The sequence below is a fragment of the Macaca thibetana genome, chromosome 3 (assembly GCF_024542745.1).
Source record: "Macaca thibetana thibetana isolate TM-01 chromosome 3, ASM2454274v1, whole genome shotgun sequence".
NCBI classification, from domain to species: domain Eukaryota; kingdom Metazoa; phylum Chordata; class Mammalia; order Primates; family Cercopithecidae; genus Macaca; species Macaca thibetana.
Window position 1 is genome coordinate 136,727,253 of NC_065580.1, and position 20,696 is coordinate 136,747,948.

General features: G+C 48.3%; 2 protein-coding genes across 2 annotated transcripts in view; both read left to right on the forward strand.

The window, feature by feature from the left end:
* The window catches only part of ABHD11 (abhydrolase domain containing 11), a 997,569-nt gene that overhangs the window by 457,837 nt on the left and 519,036 nt on the right, over positions 1 to 20,696 (forward strand). The gene's annotated exons all lie outside the window — the stretch shown is intronic.
* RFC2 (replication factor C subunit 2) overlaps positions 1 to 20,696 on the forward strand; it is a 112,080-nt gene that overhangs the window by 81,584 nt on the left and 9,800 nt on the right. Inside the window, exons 2-7 of the mRNA XM_050783743.1 lie at positions 7,650 to 7,775; positions 8,762 to 8,831; positions 11,475 to 11,516; positions 12,135 to 12,241; positions 15,136 to 15,237; positions 18,932 to 19,032. Coding sequence (XP_050639700.1) covers positions 7,669 to 7,775; positions 8,762 to 8,831; positions 11,475 to 11,516; positions 12,135 to 12,241; positions 15,136 to 15,237; positions 18,932 to 19,032 — 529 coding nt within the window. The 5' untranslated portion in view covers positions 7,650 to 7,668. The remainder of the gene's footprint in view (positions 1 to 7,649; positions 7,776 to 8,761; positions 8,832 to 11,474; positions 11,517 to 12,134; positions 12,242 to 15,135; positions 15,238 to 18,931; positions 19,033 to 20,696) is intronic.

A 20,696-nucleotide genomic window follows, 5' to 3' on the forward strand; every position in this document is an offset into this window, starting at 1 on the left:
ACCCAGTTCAAATATATCTAATAAATCTAATAAACTAAACTTGTAATATTTTATTTTTTTAATTTTTCAGGCAGGGTCTTGCTTTGTTGCCTAGGCTGGAGGGCAGTGGTGCAATCACTGCTGACTGTAGCCTTGACCTCCTGAGCTCGATCAGTCTTCCCATCTCAGCTTCCCAAGTAGCTGGGACTATAGGCACACGCCACCACACCTTGCTAAAAACCTTGTAATATGTTGAACCTCAAGTTCTCTTAAATATCCTAATACTATTTATACAGCTAGTGAGATTTCAATCTAAAATCACAAGTTTAACTTAACTGATTCAACTTTACATTTTAAATTAGAATCATAAATTTCCCGTTGGACACTAATATGAGAAGTTGTCATAAGGATTTCAAATCCGTAATATATCAAATCTATAAAGATTTTGTCTGAATGCTACATAAAAAGACTAATATAAAATTTTAATTTATCTCATCATGTCTGTATTTCTGAAACCCCCTAGGATCATTCATTCAACAATTTTTTAAAGTTTTATTTATTTATTTTTTTGAGAGAGTCTCGCTCTGTCACCAGGCTGTATGCAACAGCATGATCTCAGCTCACTGCAACCTCTGCCTCCCAGGTTCAAGCGACTCTCCTGCCTCAGCTTCCCGAGCAGCTGGGACTAGAGGTGCACACCACCATGTCCAGCTAATTGTTTGTATTTTAAGTAGAGATGGGGGTTTCACCACGTTGGCCAGGATGGTCTCGATCTCTTGACCTCATGATCTGCCTGCCTCGGCCTCCCAAAGTGCTGGGATTACAGGCGTTAGCCACTGAGCCCGGCCTGAATTGTTCCATAATTTAAGAATTAAATCCAAAAATTAGCTGGGCATGGTGCCGGGCGCCTGTAATCCCAGCTACTTAGGAGGCCAAGGAAAGAGAATTGTTTGAACCTGGGAGGAGGAGGTTGCAGTCAGCTGAGATTGCACCACTGCACTCCAGCCTGGTTGATAGAGCAAGACTCCGTCTCAAAGAAGAAAAAAGAAAAAAGAATTAGAGATTAAAAGATCAAGGCCGGGCGCGGTGGCTCAAGCCTGTAATCCCAGCACTTTGGGAGGCCGAGGTGGGCGGATCACGAGGTCAGGAGATCGAGACCATCCTGGCGAACACGGTGAAACCCCGTCTCTACTAAAAAGTACAAAAAAACTAGCCGGGCGAGGTGGCGGGTGCCTGTAGTCCCGGCTACTCGGGAGGCTGAGGCAGGAGAATGGCGTAAACCCGGGAGGCGGAGCTTGCAGTGAGCTGAGATCTGGCCACTGCACTCCCGCCTGGGCGACAGTGAGACTCTGTCTCAAAAAAAAAAAAAAAAAAAAAAGAGATTAAAAGATCAGAAAGCAAAGCCCAATACTTCCACACATATTTCCTCTACACCCAGCCTTTGGCAACCAGAATGATCTAAAACCCAAACTGGGTCATGTCACTTTGCCCCACCTCCTCCGGGGCTTCTCACAACTCCTAATTAGTCTTCACCCTGCATGATCTGGTCCCTGCAGGCTCCATCTCTCTCCCGCCCCCACTCCCACCTCTCCCGGGCGGATAATCTCTCTCCCGCCCAAATCCCACCCGTCCCGGGCTGATCATCTCTCTCCCACCCCAAATCCCACCCGTCCGGGGCTGACCATCTCTCTCCCACCCCAAATCCCACCTGTCCAGGGCTGATCATCTCTTTCCCGCCCCAAATCCCGCCCGTCCAGGGCTGATCTCTCTGCCGTCCCCACTCCCACCCATCCCGAGCTGATCAGACCACTGTGTGCCCCAGCTCTGCTGTCACTCATCTTTTCGTCCCTTCAGGAAATGTGGGGCCTCTCTCTGGGCCACTACAGGCAATGAGGATACAATGGGAACAGGACAGAGAAAGTTCCTTTTCTCAAAGAATTGTCATTCTAGTGGGGAAACAAACAATAGACAAGGCAACAAATCTAGCTAAATATAGATTGTGGGCAAGAACAATAATAAACAGACAGGGGCTGGGCTCAGTGGCTCAGACCTGTAATCCCAGCACTTTGGGAGGCTGAGGCAGGAGGATCGCTGGAGCCCAGGAGTTCAAGACCAGCTTCGGCAACAAGGTGAGACTACGTCTCTACAAAAAATAAACAGATTGGCCAGGCATGGTTGCATGTGCCTGTAGTCCCAGCTACTCAGAAGGCTGAGGTGGGAGGATCACTTGAGCCCAGCAGTTCAAGATACCTGGGCAACAGAGTAAGACCCTGTCTCTACAAAAGATAAACAGATTAGCTAGGCATGGTGCCATGTGCCGGTAGTTCCAGCTAGTTGGGAGGCTGAGGTGGGAGGATCACTTGAGCCCAGGAGGTCAAGGCTGCAGTGAGCTATGATCACGCCACTGCACTCCAGCCTGGGCAACACAAAAAGACCAACTCAAAAAAAAAAAAAAAAAGAGAGAGAGAGAGAAAGAAATAAACATGGTGTTAGCGTACGTAGCAATGGGAGGCAGGGCAGGGTATTGGGTGGTCCTTCCAGGCAAAGCCAATAGGCATGCAAATCTCAGATTGGGGATTTACATCTCAGGCCAAACGCACCTCCCCATCAAAGCCCTTCCTGACCTCCCAAGCGAGGTGTTAGCCTATTGCTGATATCCTAACCACCCACCAGTCCCTTTTCTGACACTGATCATAATTATGTTTTTATTTATTTTATTTGTGAGACAGAGTTTTGTTCTCATCGCCTAGGCTGGAGTACAGTGGCACAATCTCAGCTCACTGCAACCTCCGCCTCCTGGATTCAACCGATTCTCCTGCCTCAGCCTCCCAAGTAGCTGGGATTACAGGTATGCACCACCATGCCCTGCTAATTTTGTGTTTGTAATTCAGATGGGGTTTCTCCATGTTGGTCGGGCTGGTCTTGAACTCCCGACCTCAGGTGATCCGGCCATCTCGGCCTCCCAAAGTGCTGGGATTACAGGCGTGAGCCACCAGGCCCAGTCCATAATTACATTGAAATAAACATAACATTGGCCGCTTGCTGTCAGTTTCCCTCCCTACAATGGAAGCTCCTGTGCCCCTTGCAGTGGCTCTAGGCACTTGGTCAATATTTGTTAAAGGCATAAAACGTGCTGGTTACATAATTTCTAACCAGCTTCCGAATTCCATAAATCTAATCAGAGCAATGCCCGGGGACAAATTTTACCCAGATGAGACATCCTTATACAGTAGATATATCTAGGAAATGTTTTTTTCGGTACACGCTGTGCCTCTCAATCTTGAAAATGCTACAAAGTGCTCGCTTTGGCAGTGCATAGACTAAAACTGGAACGACACAGAGAAGATGAGCAGGGCACCTAATTTTAAAAATGCTAATGAAAATGTTAGAAAAACCATAAATGGGGCCGGGTGCAGTGGCTCACGCCTGTAATCCCAGCACTTTGGGAGGCCAAGGCGGGCAGATCACGAGGTCAGGAGATTGAGACCATCCTGGCTATCATGGTGAAACTCCATCTCTACTGAAAAAAAAAAACACAACAAAACACTATAAATGGATGGAACACCGCAGTGCCTGAGAGGAAACAATTATTTAAATGATAGCATCACCGTTTAAAAACAAAAAACTGTCGGGTGCGATGGCTCACTCCTGTAATCCCAGCACTATGGGAGGCAGAGGTGGGTGGATCACTTGAGGCCAGGAGTTTGAGACCAGCCTGGCTAACGTGGTGAAACCCTGTCTCTACTAAAAATACAAAAATTAGCCGGGCGTAGTGGCGTGCACCTGTAATCCCAGCTACTCCGGAGGCTGAGGCAGGAAAATCTATTGAACCCAGGAGGCAGAAGTTGCAGTGAGCCAAGATCATGCCACTGTGCTCCAGCCTGGGTGACAGAATGAGACCCCATCTCAAAAAGTAAATAAAGGCTGGGCATGGTGGCTCACATCTGTAATCCCAGCACTTTGGGAGGCTGCGGTGGGCGGATCACCTGAGGTCGGGAGTTTGAGACCAGCCTGACCAACATGGTGAAACACCGTCTCCACTAAAAATACAAAATTAGGGTGTGGTGGTGCATGCCTGTAATCCCAGCTACTCGGGAGGCTGAGCCAGAAGAATTGCTTGAGCCTGGGAGGCGGAAGTTGCAGTGAGCTGAGATCATGCCATTGTACTCCAGCCTGGGAAACAAGATCGAAACTCCATCTCAAAATAAATAAATAAATAAAAATAAAAACGAAAACAAAAATAGCTTAAAATCACAAAGAAATCCACTTGAAAACAAATAATACATTTTCTTTTCTTTTTTTTTTTGATGGAGTTTTGCTATTGTTGCCCAGCTAATTTTTGTATTTTTAGTACAGATGGGGTTTCACCATGTTGGCCAGGCTGGTCTCCAACACCTGACCTTCTGATCCGCCTGCCTCGGCCTACTAAAGTGCTGGGATTACAGGCGTGAGCCACCCCACCCAGCCTAGTTTTTCTTTTTCTTTTTTTATTTTTGAAACGGAGTCTCGCTCTGTCGCCCAGGCTGGAGTGCAGTGGCCGGATCTCGGCTCACTGCAAGCTCTGCCTCCCAGGTTCTCGCCATTCTCCTGCCTCAGCCTCCCGAGTAGCTGGGACTACAGGCGCCCGCCACCACGCCCGGCTAGTTTTTTGTATTTTTTAGTAGAGACAGGGTTTCACCGTGTTCGCCAGGATGGTCTCGATCTCCTGACCTGGTGATCCGCCCGTCTCGGCCTCCCAAAGTGCTGGGATTACAGGCGTGAGCCACCGCGCCCGGCCTAATTTTTCTTTTTTATAGAGATGGGAATCTTGCTACATTGCCCAGGCTGGGCTCAAATGCCTATTCTCAAGGAATCCTTCCGCCTGGGCCTCCCAAAGTGCTGAGATTACTGGCATGAGCCACCAGGCCCAGCCTAAGATAATGAACTTTTAAAATTCACTGTAAACAAGGCAAACAGCATCCAGTGTGTATGACATTCTGGGCCAATGGAGGCTGGAATGGGCAGGGAGAAAACCGGGCTATCTTGTAGTCCTGATCTTGGCACGCCAGCAGATTTTCAGCCTCACATCCTGCAACACAAGTCAGGAAGTGAGCTAACGGTGAAAGTCAAGGCATCATTCAAACCAAGATGTGTTGCCTGACCTCTCTGACAATTCAATTGGAAACCTCTGGATTTGGGGAAAGAGGATTTTGGTTTCAATTTTATTTTCTTTCTACATGCTTCCTCTTGGTGTATAACTGCCTTCCCCTCTTGTGATGACAGTCTGGGAGCTTAGCCTCAGTGTGTATTTAATTTCCTGAGATTTCATGGATTTGCTGGGAGGAATTCTCTGTGGCTACTCTTCGCCCTTTCACAAGAGCCTGTGGTTTCCCCAGCACTCCCTGGTTCCCCAACATGCTGTTTTTCAGTCCCAGGGACGCAGTTGGAGTTTTTAAGCTCTGAGCTCGGTTTGGGCCCAAGTCCAATGGGTCACAAAAGGCTCAGTCTAAAAAAAAGAAAAATGTCCTGACAGTGCAGCTTTGCCCTAAGAATCACCTCCGTCTCTGGTTCTCCTGGCATTCCAAGCACATCAGTTAAGAGGATAGCCCTGGCAGCACCAAAAGGCCTCTTGTAGAGTGGGGGTTTTTGGAGAACCATGAAAGGAATCGTGTTCTGCATTTATTAAAAATTAGTTTAGGTTCTAAACTGTGTTATGTGATGGGAAGGATGTGTGTGATAGTGATTACAAGGAAAACATGAAGATTACCACACAGGAACAATTCTATGGAAAAACCGCAGACATTTCAAGAAAAGTTTATATTTCAAGAGGAGTGTGTATTTTCTCCTCCGGAAAAATGAAAGACCTGTGAATAATGATTGAAAAAACAGACAAGACGGCTCCATCAATTTAAAGGGGGAATAGGGGAAAGATGACCAATTCAAGCATTTTTTCCAAATTACATGGAAAGAAAAACACTGTGTAAGTTCTGAATCTGTATACTTTAATATTATCATTAAAACAAACTGCTTGGCCAGGGGCGGTGGCTTACACCTGTAATCGCAGCACTTTGGGAGGCTGAGGCAAGCGGATCACTTGAAGTCAGGAGTTTGAGACCAGCCTGGTTAACGTGGCGAAACCCCATCTCTACTGAAAATACAAATATTAGCCAGGTGTGGTGGCACACGCCTGTCGTCCCAGCTACTTGGGAGGTTGAGGCAGGAGAATCACTCAAACCCGGGAGCTGGACATTGCAGTGAGCTGAGATCACACCACTGTACTCCAGTCTGGGTGACAGAGTGAGACTCCATCTCCAAAACAAAACAAAAACAAAACAGAATGATCAAAGCACTTGTGAATCTGAAGTACCTATTTTCTTTTCTTCTTCTTTTTTTAGAAACAGGATTTCTCTGTGTCCCCTGGGGCTGGAGTGCACTGACTTGATCATGGTTCACTGTAGCTTCTAGCTTCGACCTCATGGGCTCAACCCATTCTCCTGCCTCAGCCTCTCAAGTAGCTGGGACTACTGTCACGTATCACAAGTGGATCATTTTTAAAAATTTTTTTGTAGAGATGGGGTCTCACTTACGTTGCCCAGGCTGGTCTCAAACTCCTGGGCTCCAAGGATCCTCCCACCTCAGCCTCCCAATGTTCTGGGATCATCATTATTGATTATTATGACAATTTGGGCTATGGGAGGAAAGACTAGGTAGAAAAACAGCCCACAAAAATGCTCAAAGCGCTTACAAGGTTGAAGTATTTATTTTTCTTTTCTTTTTTTGAGACAGGGTCTTGCTGCAGACCAGGTTGGAGTGCAGTGGTGTGATCAGAGCTCACTGCAGCCCGCACTTCCTGGGTTCAAGCACTCCTCCGCCTCAGCCTCCGGAGTAGCTGGAACTGCAGGTGCGCGCCACCATGCCCAGTTATTTTTTTTATTTTTATTTTTGTGGAGACGGGGGTCTCACTATGTTGCCCAGGCTGGTCTCGAACTCCTGGGCTTAATCTCTCTTCTGGTCTCTGTCCCCCAAACTGCGGGGACTAGAGGGGTGAGCCACCGCACCCGGCCTTGAGTCCCCATTTTCCTGGAACGAACACTGCATTTCATCTGACAAAAGGACAGTTTCAGTTTCCTCCTCTGCAAAATGGGCTGGGGGTGGAATTCCCATCTTGCAACCGAGAATTCCCTGATAATAAACGTCAAGTGCCGAACGCGGTTGAGGCGCAGGAGCCCACCCAACGGGAGCAGCTCACTGGGACATTCAGAACAATCTGGAAAAGTGGGCACGGGCAGCCCCAGACATCATCCCCGGACCCCGCTGCCCAGCAGCGCCCGGACGCGAGCGCTGTCCGTGTCCCAGCACCGAAGTCGGCGTTTGGCCGCAACGCCCCCGGCCCTGCTCCTCCCACGCCGCCGCGGAGCGGATCTTCCACAGAAACTACACACAAACGTCCGTTCCGAGAGCGACCTGCTTTCTCTGAAGGCGTCACGGCCAGAGCTCGCCTTCCTGTAGCTCCCAGGCCGGACGCCAGCTCTCCCCTAGCAACCGCGGCCTCTAGCGACAGCCGCCGGGGAACCACCGGAACCCTCTTCGCCGGCGCGGAGAGGCGCGGGTACGTGACTTCCGCTCGCGCCCGGCGGAAGTCAGGGGGCGGGGCTTGTGTGGCGGCGTCACGGGGCGGGGCCTCGGGTGGCGGGAAGAGGAGGCGCGAGAATGGAGGTGGAGGACGTCTGTGGTGGTGCGGGCGAGCTGGAGGCCCAGGACCCTGCCCCTTCCTCCAGCAAGGCCCCCGGCAGCGCCGGCCACTACGAGCTGCCGTGGTGAGGTCCCAGGCCGTAAAGAATGGGCGCATTTGGATGTGAGGGTGGGCGAGTGGCGGCCCGTGCTCTGGAGAAACTCGGGGGGCAGGGGCTCGTTTTGGGGGATCCCGAAGGAAGAGGAGACCCCGGGTGGCATCGAGATGATTTCAAGGAGGCGAGGGACATGGATCGAGAGTGGCCGGCCTAAACTCTGCGAGCGGAGTCTCGCTCACAACAATGCTTATGACAGTTAGGGCTACCCCAGGTGGCCACCTACTCTGACCTAGTTGGTTTTTTCAAAAGTTTTTGTGGATAGTAGTGTATGACCTCGTGTTTTTAAAAACCTCGGTCTTTTAAAAAAAATTGATTACCTGTTCAAAATAATATTTTGACTGTTAGGTTCAATGACATTTACATTTGAAATTTTTTTTTTTAATAGAGACGGGGTTTTTTGCTGTGTTGCCTAGGCTGGTGTCCAACTCCTTGGCTCAAGTGATCCTCCTGCCTCAGCCTCCCAAGTAGATGAGACTACAGGCATGCAACACCATGTCCAGCTAATTTTTTTGTTTTTTGAGATGGAGTAACACTTTGTCACATAGGCTGGAGTGCAATGGTGTGATCTTGGCTCACTGCAACCTGCGTCTCCCGGGTTCAATCAATTCTCCTGCCTCGGCCTTTCTAGTAGCTGGGATTACAGGTGTGTACTACCACACCCTGCTAATTTTGTATTTTTAGTAGAGACTGGGTTTCACCATGTTGGCCAGGCTGGTCTCAAAGTCCTGATCTCAAGTGATCCACCCACCTCAGCCTCCCAAAGTGCTAGGATTACAGGCGTGAGCTACCGTGCCTGGCTAGCATCTTATTATATTTAAAACCTGCAACCGTTTGGCATAGTTGTACTGAATGTATGTAATTTTCCAACAAAGCTCTCAGGATGACCCTTAAGTGCTTTTTGTGGGGTAGTGTGAAGATAACCATGTCAGCATTTTTATGCATTTTCTTAACAGGGTTGAAAAATATAGGCCAGTAAAGCTGAATGAAATTGTCGGGAATGAAGACACTGTGAGCAGGCTAGAGGTGAGTGGCTGTTTTTTGTTTTTTGTTTTTTTTTTTTGAGATGGAGTCTTGCTCTGTTGCCCAGGCTGGAGTGCAATGGCGCGATCTCGGCTCACTGCAAGCTCTGCCTCCTGGGTTCAAGCTATTCTCCTGCCTCAGCCTCCCCAGTAGCTGGGATTACAGGCATGCGCCACCACGCCCGGCTAATTTTTGTATTTTTAGTAGAGACGGGGTTTCACCATGTTGACCAGGCTGGTCTCGAACTCCTGACCTCATGATCTGCCCACCTCGGCCTCCCAAAGTGCTAGGATTACAGGTGTGAGCCACCATGAGCGGCCTTGAGTAGCTTTTTAAAAGATGACCTAAGGCCAGGCGCTCACACCTGTAATTCCAGCACTTTGGGAGGCTAAGGCGGGCGGATCACTTGAGGCCAGGTGTTTGAGATCAGCCTGGGCAACATGGTGAAGCCGGTCTGTACGAAAAAATTTAAAAATGAGCTGAGCGTGGTGGCGCGTACCTGTAGTCTGAGGTTCAAACTGGGCGTGGTGGCAAGTGCCTGTAATCCCAGTTACTCAAGAGGCCAAGGCAGGAGGATCTCTTGAGCCCAGGAGTTTGACGCTGCAGTGAGCTGTGATCACACCACTGCACTCTAGCCTACGTGACAGAGTGAGACCCTTACTTTGAGAAACAAAAAGAGTTTGGGCTTCATAGTGAGGGCAGGGAGGAGTTAAGGATTTCAGTTAGGTCAAAATATTTTAATAGGGCCGGGTACGGTGGCTCACACGTGTAATCCCAGCACTTTTGGGAGGCCAAGGTGATTGGATCACCTGAGGTCAGGAGTTCACGACAGCCTGGCCAACATGGCGAAACCCTGTCTCTACTAAGAATACAAAAAGTTAGGCAGGCCTGGTGGTGGGTGCCTGTAATCCCAGCTACTCTGGAGGCTGAGGCAGGAGAATCACTTGAACCCGGGAGGCAGAGCTTGCAGTGAGCCGAGATCGCGCCATTGCACTCCAGCCTGGGCAATGAGCAAAACTCTATCTAAAAAAAAAAATAAAAATAAAAAAGGCCAGTTTATGCCTGTAATCCCAGCAGTTTGGGAGGCCAAGGCGGGCAGATCATGAGGTCAGGAGATTGAAACCATCCTGGCTAACATGGTGAAACCCCATCTCTACTAAAAATACAAAAAATTAGACAGTCAGGTGGCGGGCACCTGATACTTGGAAGGCCGAGGCAGGAGAATAGCGTGAACCTGGGAGGCGGAGCTTGCAGTGAGCCAAGATCGCGCCACTGCACTCCTGCCTTGGTGACAAAGTGAGACTCCGTCTCAAAAAAAAAAAAAATAGAAAGAAAAAAGCAGTTTTAATAAGTGTGTACTTTAGGAAAGTGGTTGTGGTTACAGGATGGGAAATGGATTTGAATGGGAGCATGGAGATCACTTAATGGCCCATTGATAGCGATCAGACGAGATAATGGGAAAGTGGTAGCAGGGATGGAGAGAAGTAAAGGACACTGGAGACGAAGAGGAGGATGGTGAAGCCCTGGTAATTGAAGTACCCAGGGTGAGGATGAGGCCAAACCAAGATGATTGCAACCTCAGCTTCGTGGCATGGACAGTCCCTGGTGGGAAACATGGGTGGGGCCTCAGGTTTGTACAGGAGAATGAAGTGTTCAGTTTTGAAGATGCCCAGGTGAGTTCCTGTAGTCCCAGCTACTCGGGAGGCCAAAGCAGGAGGATCGCTTGAGCCTGGGGATTCAAGACTGCAGTGAGCCTTGATCACACCACTGCACTCCAGGCTGGGTGACAGAGCCAGACTGCATCTCTAAAAGAATAAAAAGAACTTGAGGTGGATGGGGCATCCACGTGGATAAATTTGTAGCCACGTTTACTACACGGGCTGTGTAGCTGGGGAGATTCAGCTCCTCAAGCCTACAAATTAACGAGGTTTTGTGGTTTTTTTTCTTTTTGAGACAGGGTCCCACTGTTGCCCAGGCTGGAGTGCAGTGGCACAATCACAGCTCACTGCAGCCTCCACTTCTCAGGCTCAACTGATCCTCCCATTTCAGCCTCCCGAGTAGCTGGGAGTACAGGCGCACGCCACCACACCTGGCTAATTTTGTTTATTTTTTGAGGAGACAGAGTCTGACTATGTTGCCTAGCCTGGCCTCTAACGCCAGGCCTCAAGTGATTGTCCTGCCTTGGCCTCCCAAAGTGCTAGGATTACAGGCATGAGCCACTGTGCTCAGCCGAGTTTTAACCTGCTTGTTTGTTCTTTTTTCTATCTTTTTTTTTTTTTTTTTTTTTTTTTGAGACGGAGTCTCGCTCTGTCGCCCATACTGGAGTGCAGTGGCGCGATCTCGGCTCACTGCAAGCTCCGCCTCCCGGGTTCACGCCATTCTCCTGCCTCAGCCTCCCAAGTAGCTGGGACTACAGGCGCCCGCCACCACGCCCGGCTAATTTCTTTTTGTATTTTTAGTAGAGACGGGGTTTCACCGGGTTAGCCAGGATGGTCTCGATCTCCTGACCTCGTGATCCGCCCGCCTCGGCCTCCCAAAGAGCTGGGATTACAGGCTTGAGCCACCGCGCCCGGCCTTTTTCTATCTTTTTAATCTAGTCATCCAGAATCAAGTTTTAACCAGTTTTAATGATCATTTTCGCTGTAGGTCTTTGCAAGGGAAGGGAATGTGCCCAACATCATCATTGCGGTGAGTACTCAGCCCTGGGCCTGTTGAGTGTCTCCGTGTCTCATCCCACTGCGCGTTGAAGTACTTTTTTGTGCATAGCACTCCCTGCCTGGAGAGCCCCTTACCATTCCCACGGCAAAGGGAAGCATTTCGTTCGAGTTAGTTGGGAGGCCTGGGGTTGGTTGCTGTATTTTGTTTTTTTTTATTTTTTCTCTGAGACAGAGTCTTACTCTGTCACCCAGGCTGGAGTGCAGTGGTGCAATCTCTGCTAATGGCAACCTCTTCCTCCCGGGTTCAAGCGATTCTCCCACCTCAGCCTCCTGAGTTGCTGGGATTACAGGTACCTGCCACCACGCCTGGCAAATTTTTTTGTATTTTTAGTTAGAGATGAGGTTTCGCTATGTTGGCCAGGCTCGTCTCGAACTCCTGACCTCAGGTGATCTGCCCTCCTCGGCCTCCCAAAGTGCTGGGATTACAGGTGTGAGCCACTGCGTCCGGTCAGCTGTGTTGATCTGTGTGTGCTGTGTGTGGGATGCGGGGTCAGAGGGGACGGAGGTGCATACAGCGGTGAGCAGAACTCAGGAGTTATCTGCAGTCCTTCTGGTGGTTTGTAGTCTTTACTGGAGATCTCGTTCCCAGGGCCCTCCAGGAACTGGCAAGACCACAAGCATTCTGTGCTTGGCCCGGGCCCTGCTGGGCCCAGCACTCAAAGATGCCGTGTTGGAACTCAATGCTTCAAACGACAGGTAGGTCTTAGAGTCAGACCTGCAGGGGGGTGGGTGCTCTGCACTGAGAATTGTTATAGAAACAGCCTTTCTCAGCATTGGGTTGTATTCGAAGTTGGCCTTGCCAGCTATGTGATTTCCTCCACCCCTTCCCAGTGAAAGAGCATTACTCACTTGTCAACTTGCTGGTTTATTATTTTTTTTTTCATGGAAATTTTCAAAAACTTTATCAGCTGGGCATGGTGGCTCACACCTGTAATCCTAGCACTTTGGGAGACCGAGGCGGGTGGATCACCTGAGGTCAGGAATTTGAGACCATCCTAGCCAACATGGTGAAACCCCATCTCTACTAAAAATACAAAAATTAGCTGGGTGTGGTGTCAGGCGCTTGTAATCCCAGCTACTCAGGAGGTTGAGGCAGGAGAATCGCTTGAACCTGGGAGAAGGAAGTTGCAGTGAGCGGAGATTGCGCCATTGGTCACTCCAGCCTGGGTGATGAGCAAAATTCCATCTCAAAAACAAAAAACACAAAAAACCAGTTTTTCTCTTTTTTTCAAGTTTAAAATTTTTGTAGAGATGGAATGTTACTATGTTGCCGAGGCTGATCTCAAACGCTTAGCCTCGAGCAATCCTCCTGCCTCAGCCTGCTAAGATGCTAGGACTGTAGACACATGCCACCGCACCAGCTTTTTTTTGTGGAGATGGGGTCTCACTATGTTGTCCAGGCTGGTCTCGAAGTCCGGGACTCAAGCGATCCTCCTTGCTTCAGCCTCCTGAAGTGCTTGGATTACAGACCTGAGCCACTACACTGGGATGTTCAACCAGTAAATATAATGCAAAATTCCAAAATGTGAAAAAAAACCCAGATCTGAAACATTTCTGGTCCCAAGCATTAGGGATAAGGGATACTCAGCCTGTATATTTAAAGTATGTGTAAGGCTGGCCAGGCATGGTGGTTCACGCCTATAATCCCAGCACTTTGGGAGGTTGAGGCAGGTGGATTGCTTGAGTCCAGGAGTTTAAGACCAGCCTAGGTGACATAATGAAACCCCATCTCTCTGTATAAAAGTAAAAATCTCTGTATATCTCTCTGTATAAAAGTAAAAATAAAGCGTACTGGAGGATGTGTATAAGTTAATATGCAAATTACCATTTCATATAAGGGGCATGGGCATAAGTGAATTTTGGTGTCTGAGGAGGAGCCTAGCACCAGTCCTCAGGAACACTGAGTTCAGTCTTTGATTCTTCAGTTTGGGAAAATGTGTGGAGGATATTGGCATCTGAAGATTCATAGTCTGAGATTTTGCTTGTATGATCAGTTTCACCATCAGCAGAGTCTAGAATGTCGCTATTGGTGTCTCTGCAGTTCTTTTCTTTTCAGTTCTTTCTTTCTTTCCTTTTTTTTTTTTTTTTTTTTTTTTTTCGAGGCAGAGGCTCGCTCTGTCACCCAGGCTGGAGTGCAGTGGCACGATCTCGACTCACCATAACCTCCTGGGTTCAAGCGATTCTTGTGCCTCAGCCTCCCGAGTAGCCAGGAGTACAGGAGTGTGCAGCCACGCCCAGGTAATTTTTGTATTTTTAGTAGAGATGAGGTTTCGCCATGTTGGCCAGGCTGATCTTAAACTCCTAGCCTAGAGTGGTCCGCCTACCTCGGTCTCCCAAAGTGCTGGGATTACAGGTGTGAGCCACCATGCTTGGCCTACATTGCAGTTATTTTCTGATTCATCTAATAATTAGGAAGAGTCCTGTCAATTTTTTTCTCTTGCCTGTTGTGGGTGGAAAATGAAAAATTTTGAATTATTGGCTGTGGTCAGTGAAAGCTTACAAGATAACAAAGGTGATGTATTTGTATTTCTGTTATATCTTTTGAAAGATAATACGGTATCTCAAGCAATGCAGTTAAAAAAACTGAAGGATGAGGATTTTTTTTTTTTTTTGAGACAGAGTCTCGAATTATTGCCAGGCTGGGGTGCGGTGGTGCGATCCTGGCTCACCGAACCTGAGAGGCAGAGGTTGCAGTGAGCCAAGAGGGTCACTACACTCAAGCCTGGATGACACAGTGAGACTCTGTCTAAAAAAAAAAAAAAAAAGTTTATATTTTCTTTGTTCTTTGAAAGAACTCCAAGAAGGAACAAATGCATAAAATCTCAATCCTTATAAATAGTTATAATTGCCCCCCAAAAAAACTTAAAAATGGAAATCGGGTCTTTTTTTTTTTTTTTTGAGACGGAGTCTTACTCTGTCGCCCAGGCTGGAGTGCAGTGGCCAGATCTCAGCTCACTGCAAGCTCCGCCTCCTGGGTTTACGCCATTCTCCTGCCTCAGCCTCCCGAGTAGCTGGGACTACAGGCGCCCACCACCTCGTCCAGCTAGTTTTTTGTATTTTTTAGTAGAGACGGGGTTTCACTGTGTTAGCCAGGATGGTCTCGATCTCCTGACCTCGTGATCCGCCCGTCTCGGCCTCCCAAAGTGCTGGGATTACAGGCTTGAGCCACCGCGCCCGGCAAGGAAATCGGGTCTTGCAGTCCCTGATATACCGATTGTTTAAAAGTCGTCATGGGCCGGGCGTGGTGGCTTAAGCCTGTAATCCCAGCACTTTGGGAGGCCGAGGTAGGCGGATCACGAGGTCAGGAGATCGAGACCATCCTGGCTAACACGGTGAAACCCCGTCTCTACTAAAAAATACAGAAAAACTAGCCGGGCGTGGTGGCGGGTGCCTGTAGTCCCAGCTACTCAGGAGGCTGAGGAAGGAGAATGGCGTGAACCCGGGAGGCGGAGCTTGCAGTGAGCCGAGATTGTGCCACTGCACTCCAGCCTGGGCAACTGAGCGAGACTCTGTCTCAAAAAAAAAAAGTCCTCGTGAAGGCAACTGAATTTGTCTCAGAAAGTGCCAGTAAAATCTTGCTATTCTTTCAGGGGCATTGATGTTGTGAGGAATAAAATTAAAATGTTCGCTCAACAAAAAGTCACTCTTCCTAAAGGCCGACATAAGATCATCATTCTGGATGAAGCAGACAGGTAGAGTGCTTTGCCAAATATATTTTGACCTTGATCTCTAAATCTCTTTTTGGACTTTATTCAATCGGGATGAAAAGCACTTTTATGGTAGATTTGCTTATATCTTCAACAAGCAATTTAATAGGGGCCTGCACCTTAAATCTTTTCTTTATTAAGTAACTTACAAATATTTGTCTAGGATAGTCATTCATGTAATGTGCTGGTTTCAGCATCTCTTACGTTAATAATTTAAATGAAGTGTTTTTTGTTTTTGTTTGTTTGTTTGTTTTGAGATGGAGTTTCTCCCTGTCACCCAGGCTGGAGTACAGTGGCGCAATCTCTGCTCACTGCAACCTCTGCCTCCCGGGTTCAGGCAGTTCCCCGGCCTCAGCCTCCCGAGTAGCTGGGACTACAGGCACCTGCCACCATGCCCAGCTAATTTTTGTGTTTGTATTTGTATTTATTTATTTATTTATTTTTTGAGACAGAGTCTCGCTCTGTCACCCAGGCTGGAGTGCAGTAGCGTGATTTCAGCTCACTGCAACCTCCGCCTCCCGGGTTCAAGTGATTCTCCTGCCTTAGCCTCCCAAGTATCTGAGACTACAGGCGCGCACCACCACGCCCAGCTGATTTTTTGTATTTTTAGTAGAGATGGGGTTTCACTGTGTTAGCCAGGATGGTCTCAATCTCCTGACCTCGTGATCCGCCCGCCTCAGCCTCCCAGAGTGCTGGGATTACAGGTGTGAGCCACTGAGCCCGGCCTAATTTTTGTATTTTTAGTAGAGACAGGGTTTTGCCACATTGGCCAGACTGGTCTCGAACTGATGACCTTGGGTGATCTACTCGCCTCAGCCTCCCAAAATGCTGGGATTACAGGTGTGAGCCACCATGCCCGGCCTGTAAAATTTTTTATTGTGGTTAAATGGACATAATTAACCATAACATAAAATTTACCATTTTAACTATTTTGAAATGTACAGTTAATTCAGTGGCATTTAGTACATTTGCAATGTTGTGCAACCATCACAACACTGTGGTTGGTATAAATGAAGAATCTGAGTCCAGGCTTGGTGGCTGAGTCCAGCACTTTGAGTGGCCAAGGCAGGTGAATCACCTGAGGTCAGGAGTTTGAGACCAGCCTGACCAACATGGAGAAACTTCGTCTCTACTAAAAATACAAAATTAGCCGGTATGGTGGCGTATGCCTGTAATCCCAGCTACTTGGGAGGCTGAGGCAGGAGAATTGCTTGAACCCGGGAGGCAGGGGTTGCTGTGAGCTGAGATTACGCCATTTGCACTGCAACCTGGCCAACAAGAGCGAGACTTCATCTCAAAAAAAAGAAAAAAAAATTGAAATGACATTAAAAAAAAATATAGAACCCTAACCCTATAATGTTGTTTTTTTGTTGTTGTTTCTGAGACAGGGTCTCACTGTGTCGCTCAGGCTAGAGTACAATGGCACAATCATAGCTCACTGCAGCCTTGAACTCCTCGGCTCTAATGATCCTCCACCTCAGCCTCCCAAGTAGCAGAGACTACAGGCTTGTGCAACTGCAACCAGCTTTTTTTTTTTTTTTTTTGCCCTAGAGGCAGGGTCTCACTATGTTACCCAGGCTGGTCTCAAACTCCTGGCCTCAAGTGATCTGTCTGTCTCGGCCTCCCAAAGTGCTAGGATTGCAGGCATGAGGTGCTGTGCCCAGCGAAATAAATTTTTTTTAGGGCCAGGCGCGGTGGCTCATGCCTGTAATTCCAGCATTTTGGGAGGCTAAGGTGGGCGGATTGCTTGAGGTCAGGAGTTCGAAACCAACCTGGCCAACACGGAAACCCTGTCTCTACTAAAAATATAAAAATTAGCCAGATGTGGTGGCGCCCAGGCTGGAGTGCAATGGTGCCTGTAATCCCAGGTACTAGGGAGCCTGAGGCAGGAGAATCGCTTGTACCCAGGAGACAGAGGTTGCAGTGAGCCGAGATGGTGCCAGTGCACACCAGCCTGGGCAACAGAGCAAGACTCTGTCTCAAAAAAAAAGAAAGCCGGGCGCGGTGGCTCACGCCTGTAATCCCAGCACTTTGGGAGGCCGAGACGGGCGGATCACGAGGTCAGGAGATCGAGACCATCCTGGCTAACACGGTGAAACCCCGTCTCTACTAAAAAATACAAAAAACTAGCTGGGTGAGGTGGCGGGCGCCTATAGTCCCAGCTACTCGGGAGGCTGAGGCAGGAGAATGGCGTGAACCCGGGAGGCGGAGCTTGCAGTGAGCTGAGATCCGGCCACTGCACTCCAGCCTGGGTGACAGAGCGAGACTCTGTCTCAAAAAAAAAAAAAAAAAAAAAAAAAAAAAAATTTTTTTTAATATAGCAGTAATTCATGTTCTTTGAAGAAAACTTAGAATATATTAATAGTTCGCTGTGTTTTTATTTATTTTAGTTGGAGTCTCACTCTGTTACTCAGGCTGGAATGCAGTGGCATGATCTCAGCTCACTGCAACGTCTGCCTCCTGGGTTCAAGTGATTCTCCTGTCTCAGCCTTGCGAGTAGCTGGGACTACAGATGCGCACCACCACGCCCAGACAATTTTTTTTTTTTTTTTTTTGTATTTTTAGTGGAGTTGAAGTTTTGACATGTTGGCCAGGCTGGTCTTGAACTCCTGATTTCAAGAGATCTGCCCACCTTGGCCTCCCAATGTGCTGGGATTACAGGCATGAGCCACTATGCCTGGCCATTAATAGCTTGCTTTATTTCTTCTGTTTTTATACACTATCAATGTTTACATAGTTGAGATCATAATATATATAATTTTTATATCCTGGTTTTTCCTTTTAATGTTATAGGCAGTGCTCTGCATTATGATAATCTGGTAAACAGGCTTTTTTGTATTTTTTAAAAATTTTTTGTAGAAATAGAGGTCTCACTATGTTGCCCAGGCTGGTCTCAAGTGGTCCTCCTGCATCAGCCTCTTGAGATGGGAGGATGGCTTGAGCCCAGGAGTTCAAGGCTGCAGTGAGCTATGATCGCACCATTGCACTGCAGCCTGGGTGACAGCAAGAACCTGTCTCTTTGGGCAGATCACAAGGTCAGGAGATCGAGACCATCCTGGCTAACACAGTGAGACCCCGTCTCTTCTAAAAATACAAAAAAATTAGCTGGGCGTGGTGGTGGCTGCCGGTAGTCCCAGCTGTTCGGGAGGCTGAGGCAGGAGAATGGCATGAACCCGGGAGGCGGAGCTTGCAGTGAGCCAAGATGGCACCACTGCACTCCAGCCTGGGCGACAGAGCGAGGCTCCGTCTAAATAAATAAATAAATAAATCGACTGAGCGAGACTCCATCTAAATTAATTAATTAATTAATTAAAATAAAAAAAGGACCTATCTCTTTGAAGAAAAAAAGGAAGAAAGAAAAGTAGGCAGCTGGTGTCATGACTCTTCTCTTGAATTTGATGTCGTGAAGGGCTGGAGAGTGTGATGGCAAGCCACTCTAGATGGTGGTTTTCGTGAATTTCACTTGAGGGCTGTTCTGATGCTGCAGGTACTAAATGCTGTTTGCACAGTCTTTGAGAGAGCGGCCTGCGGGTTTTAACATTAGAGCAGTGGCCTGCGTACTTCCGATGAGACCCTCATTTGGAACGTTGGGTGTATCTCTGTCCTGGGTTTTTGTGTACGGAGCGGTTTGTGTCGCACGGGCCCTGGGTCCCACTTACAAACCTGTTTTTCTTCTCAGCATGACCGACGGAGCCCAGCAAGCCTTGAGGAGAACCATGGAAATCTACTCTAAAACCACTCGCTTCGCCCTTGCTTGTAACGCTTCAGATAAGATCATCGGTGAGTAGGAGCTTTGGGTGGCTTGGGGTCCACGTAGTGCTCACCTGGGCTTTTTTCTTTTTTATAGACGTGGTCTCCCTCTTCGCTCAGGCTGGAGTGCAGTGGTGCCATCACAGCTCACTGCAGCCTCAAACTCCTGTGCTCAAGTGATCTTCCTGCCTCAGCCTCCCAGTAGCTGAGACCACAGGCCTGTGCCACCACACCTGGATTTTTTTCTTTTTTTTTTTTTTTTTTTTGAGACAAAGTCTCACTCTGTCGCCTATGCTGGAGTGCAATGGCGCGATCTCGGATCACTGCAACCTCCACCTCCGAGATTCCAGCAATTCTTGTGCTTCAGCCTCCTGAATAGCTGGGATTACAGGCCCACACCACCACACCCAGCTAATTTTTCTTTTTTTTTTTTTTTAAGAGATGGGGTTTCATTCACCATGTTGGCCAGGCTGGTCTCAAAACACCTGACCTCGTGATCACCTGCCTAGGCCTCCCAAAGTGCTGGAATTACAGGTGTGAGCCACTGTACCTGGCCTCACCTTGGCTCGTTAGCACTGGAAGAGTAGGGATTTTTTGATTGCATAGCATGGGCCAAGCACTGTATAATCAAATTTTTAAATTTATATTTTTTTAATTGACAAGGAAAAATTTTATATATTATGCACAACATGTTTCCCATTGTAATCAACTTTTAAATTTAATCTTATGTAATCCTATGAGGAGGTATTATTAGCTTTACTTTAGAGATGAGTAACCTGGAGCTCATCCTGATGTTTAGGATCTAAGGAAAAAAGGGAAAGAAAACTAACTTGGGGAGGTTGAGTAGTTTGCCCAAAGTCACAGAGCAAGTGCAAGAGCATCTGGGATTGGAGCCCCAGGTCTGTCTCCCTCTTTGCCTCCGGGAAGCCTCTCTCTGAAATCCTGCAGTCCATCTTCTCTCTGACCTTACTGTTTGCCCTTCCACCTCCCTCCTTGCAGCCCGTCTGCTTCTGCACGGGTTTGTCCCGCCCCAGGTCCCAAGAGTGCTCTAGTCTGTCAACTTCCTGCTGGTTTCCCATCCTTCTCTTTCTTTTTTTTAGAGTCTCCCTCTGTCACCCAGGCTGGAGTGCAGTGGTGCGATTTCAGCTCACTGCTGTCTCTGCCGCCCAGATTCAAGTGATTCTCCTACCTCCGCCTCCTCAGTAGCTGGGATTACAGGCTTGTGCCACCATGCCTGGCTAATTTTTGTATTTTTGGTAGAGACGAGGTTTCATCATGTTGCCCAGGCTGGTCTAGAACTCCTGGCCTCAGGTGACCCACCTGCCTCGGCCTCCCAAAGTGCTGGGATTATAGGTGTGAGCCACTGCGGCTGGCCCATCCTTCTCTTTCTGACACAGGCTGCCTGCACAGCCCAGCTGTCCTCTTTCCTCATTTCTCACCGCTCTCTCAGCTGCTTTCTTTGCCTCACTTCCGCCCTACTGAACCCCAACCATATGAGCTTATCCATCTGACAACCCCCTTGCCACCCAGGCCGCTGTTGCAGACAGGCACATTACCAAATGTGGCGCCCACAAAGTCATGGCTACCAGCCCTGGCGGGGCTCTCAGCAGTGTCGGGAATCCTTTACAATTTTCCCTTCCCCAAATCGCACTGATTTGTGCATTGATTCATTCAGCCGTTCATCAAACAGTTAA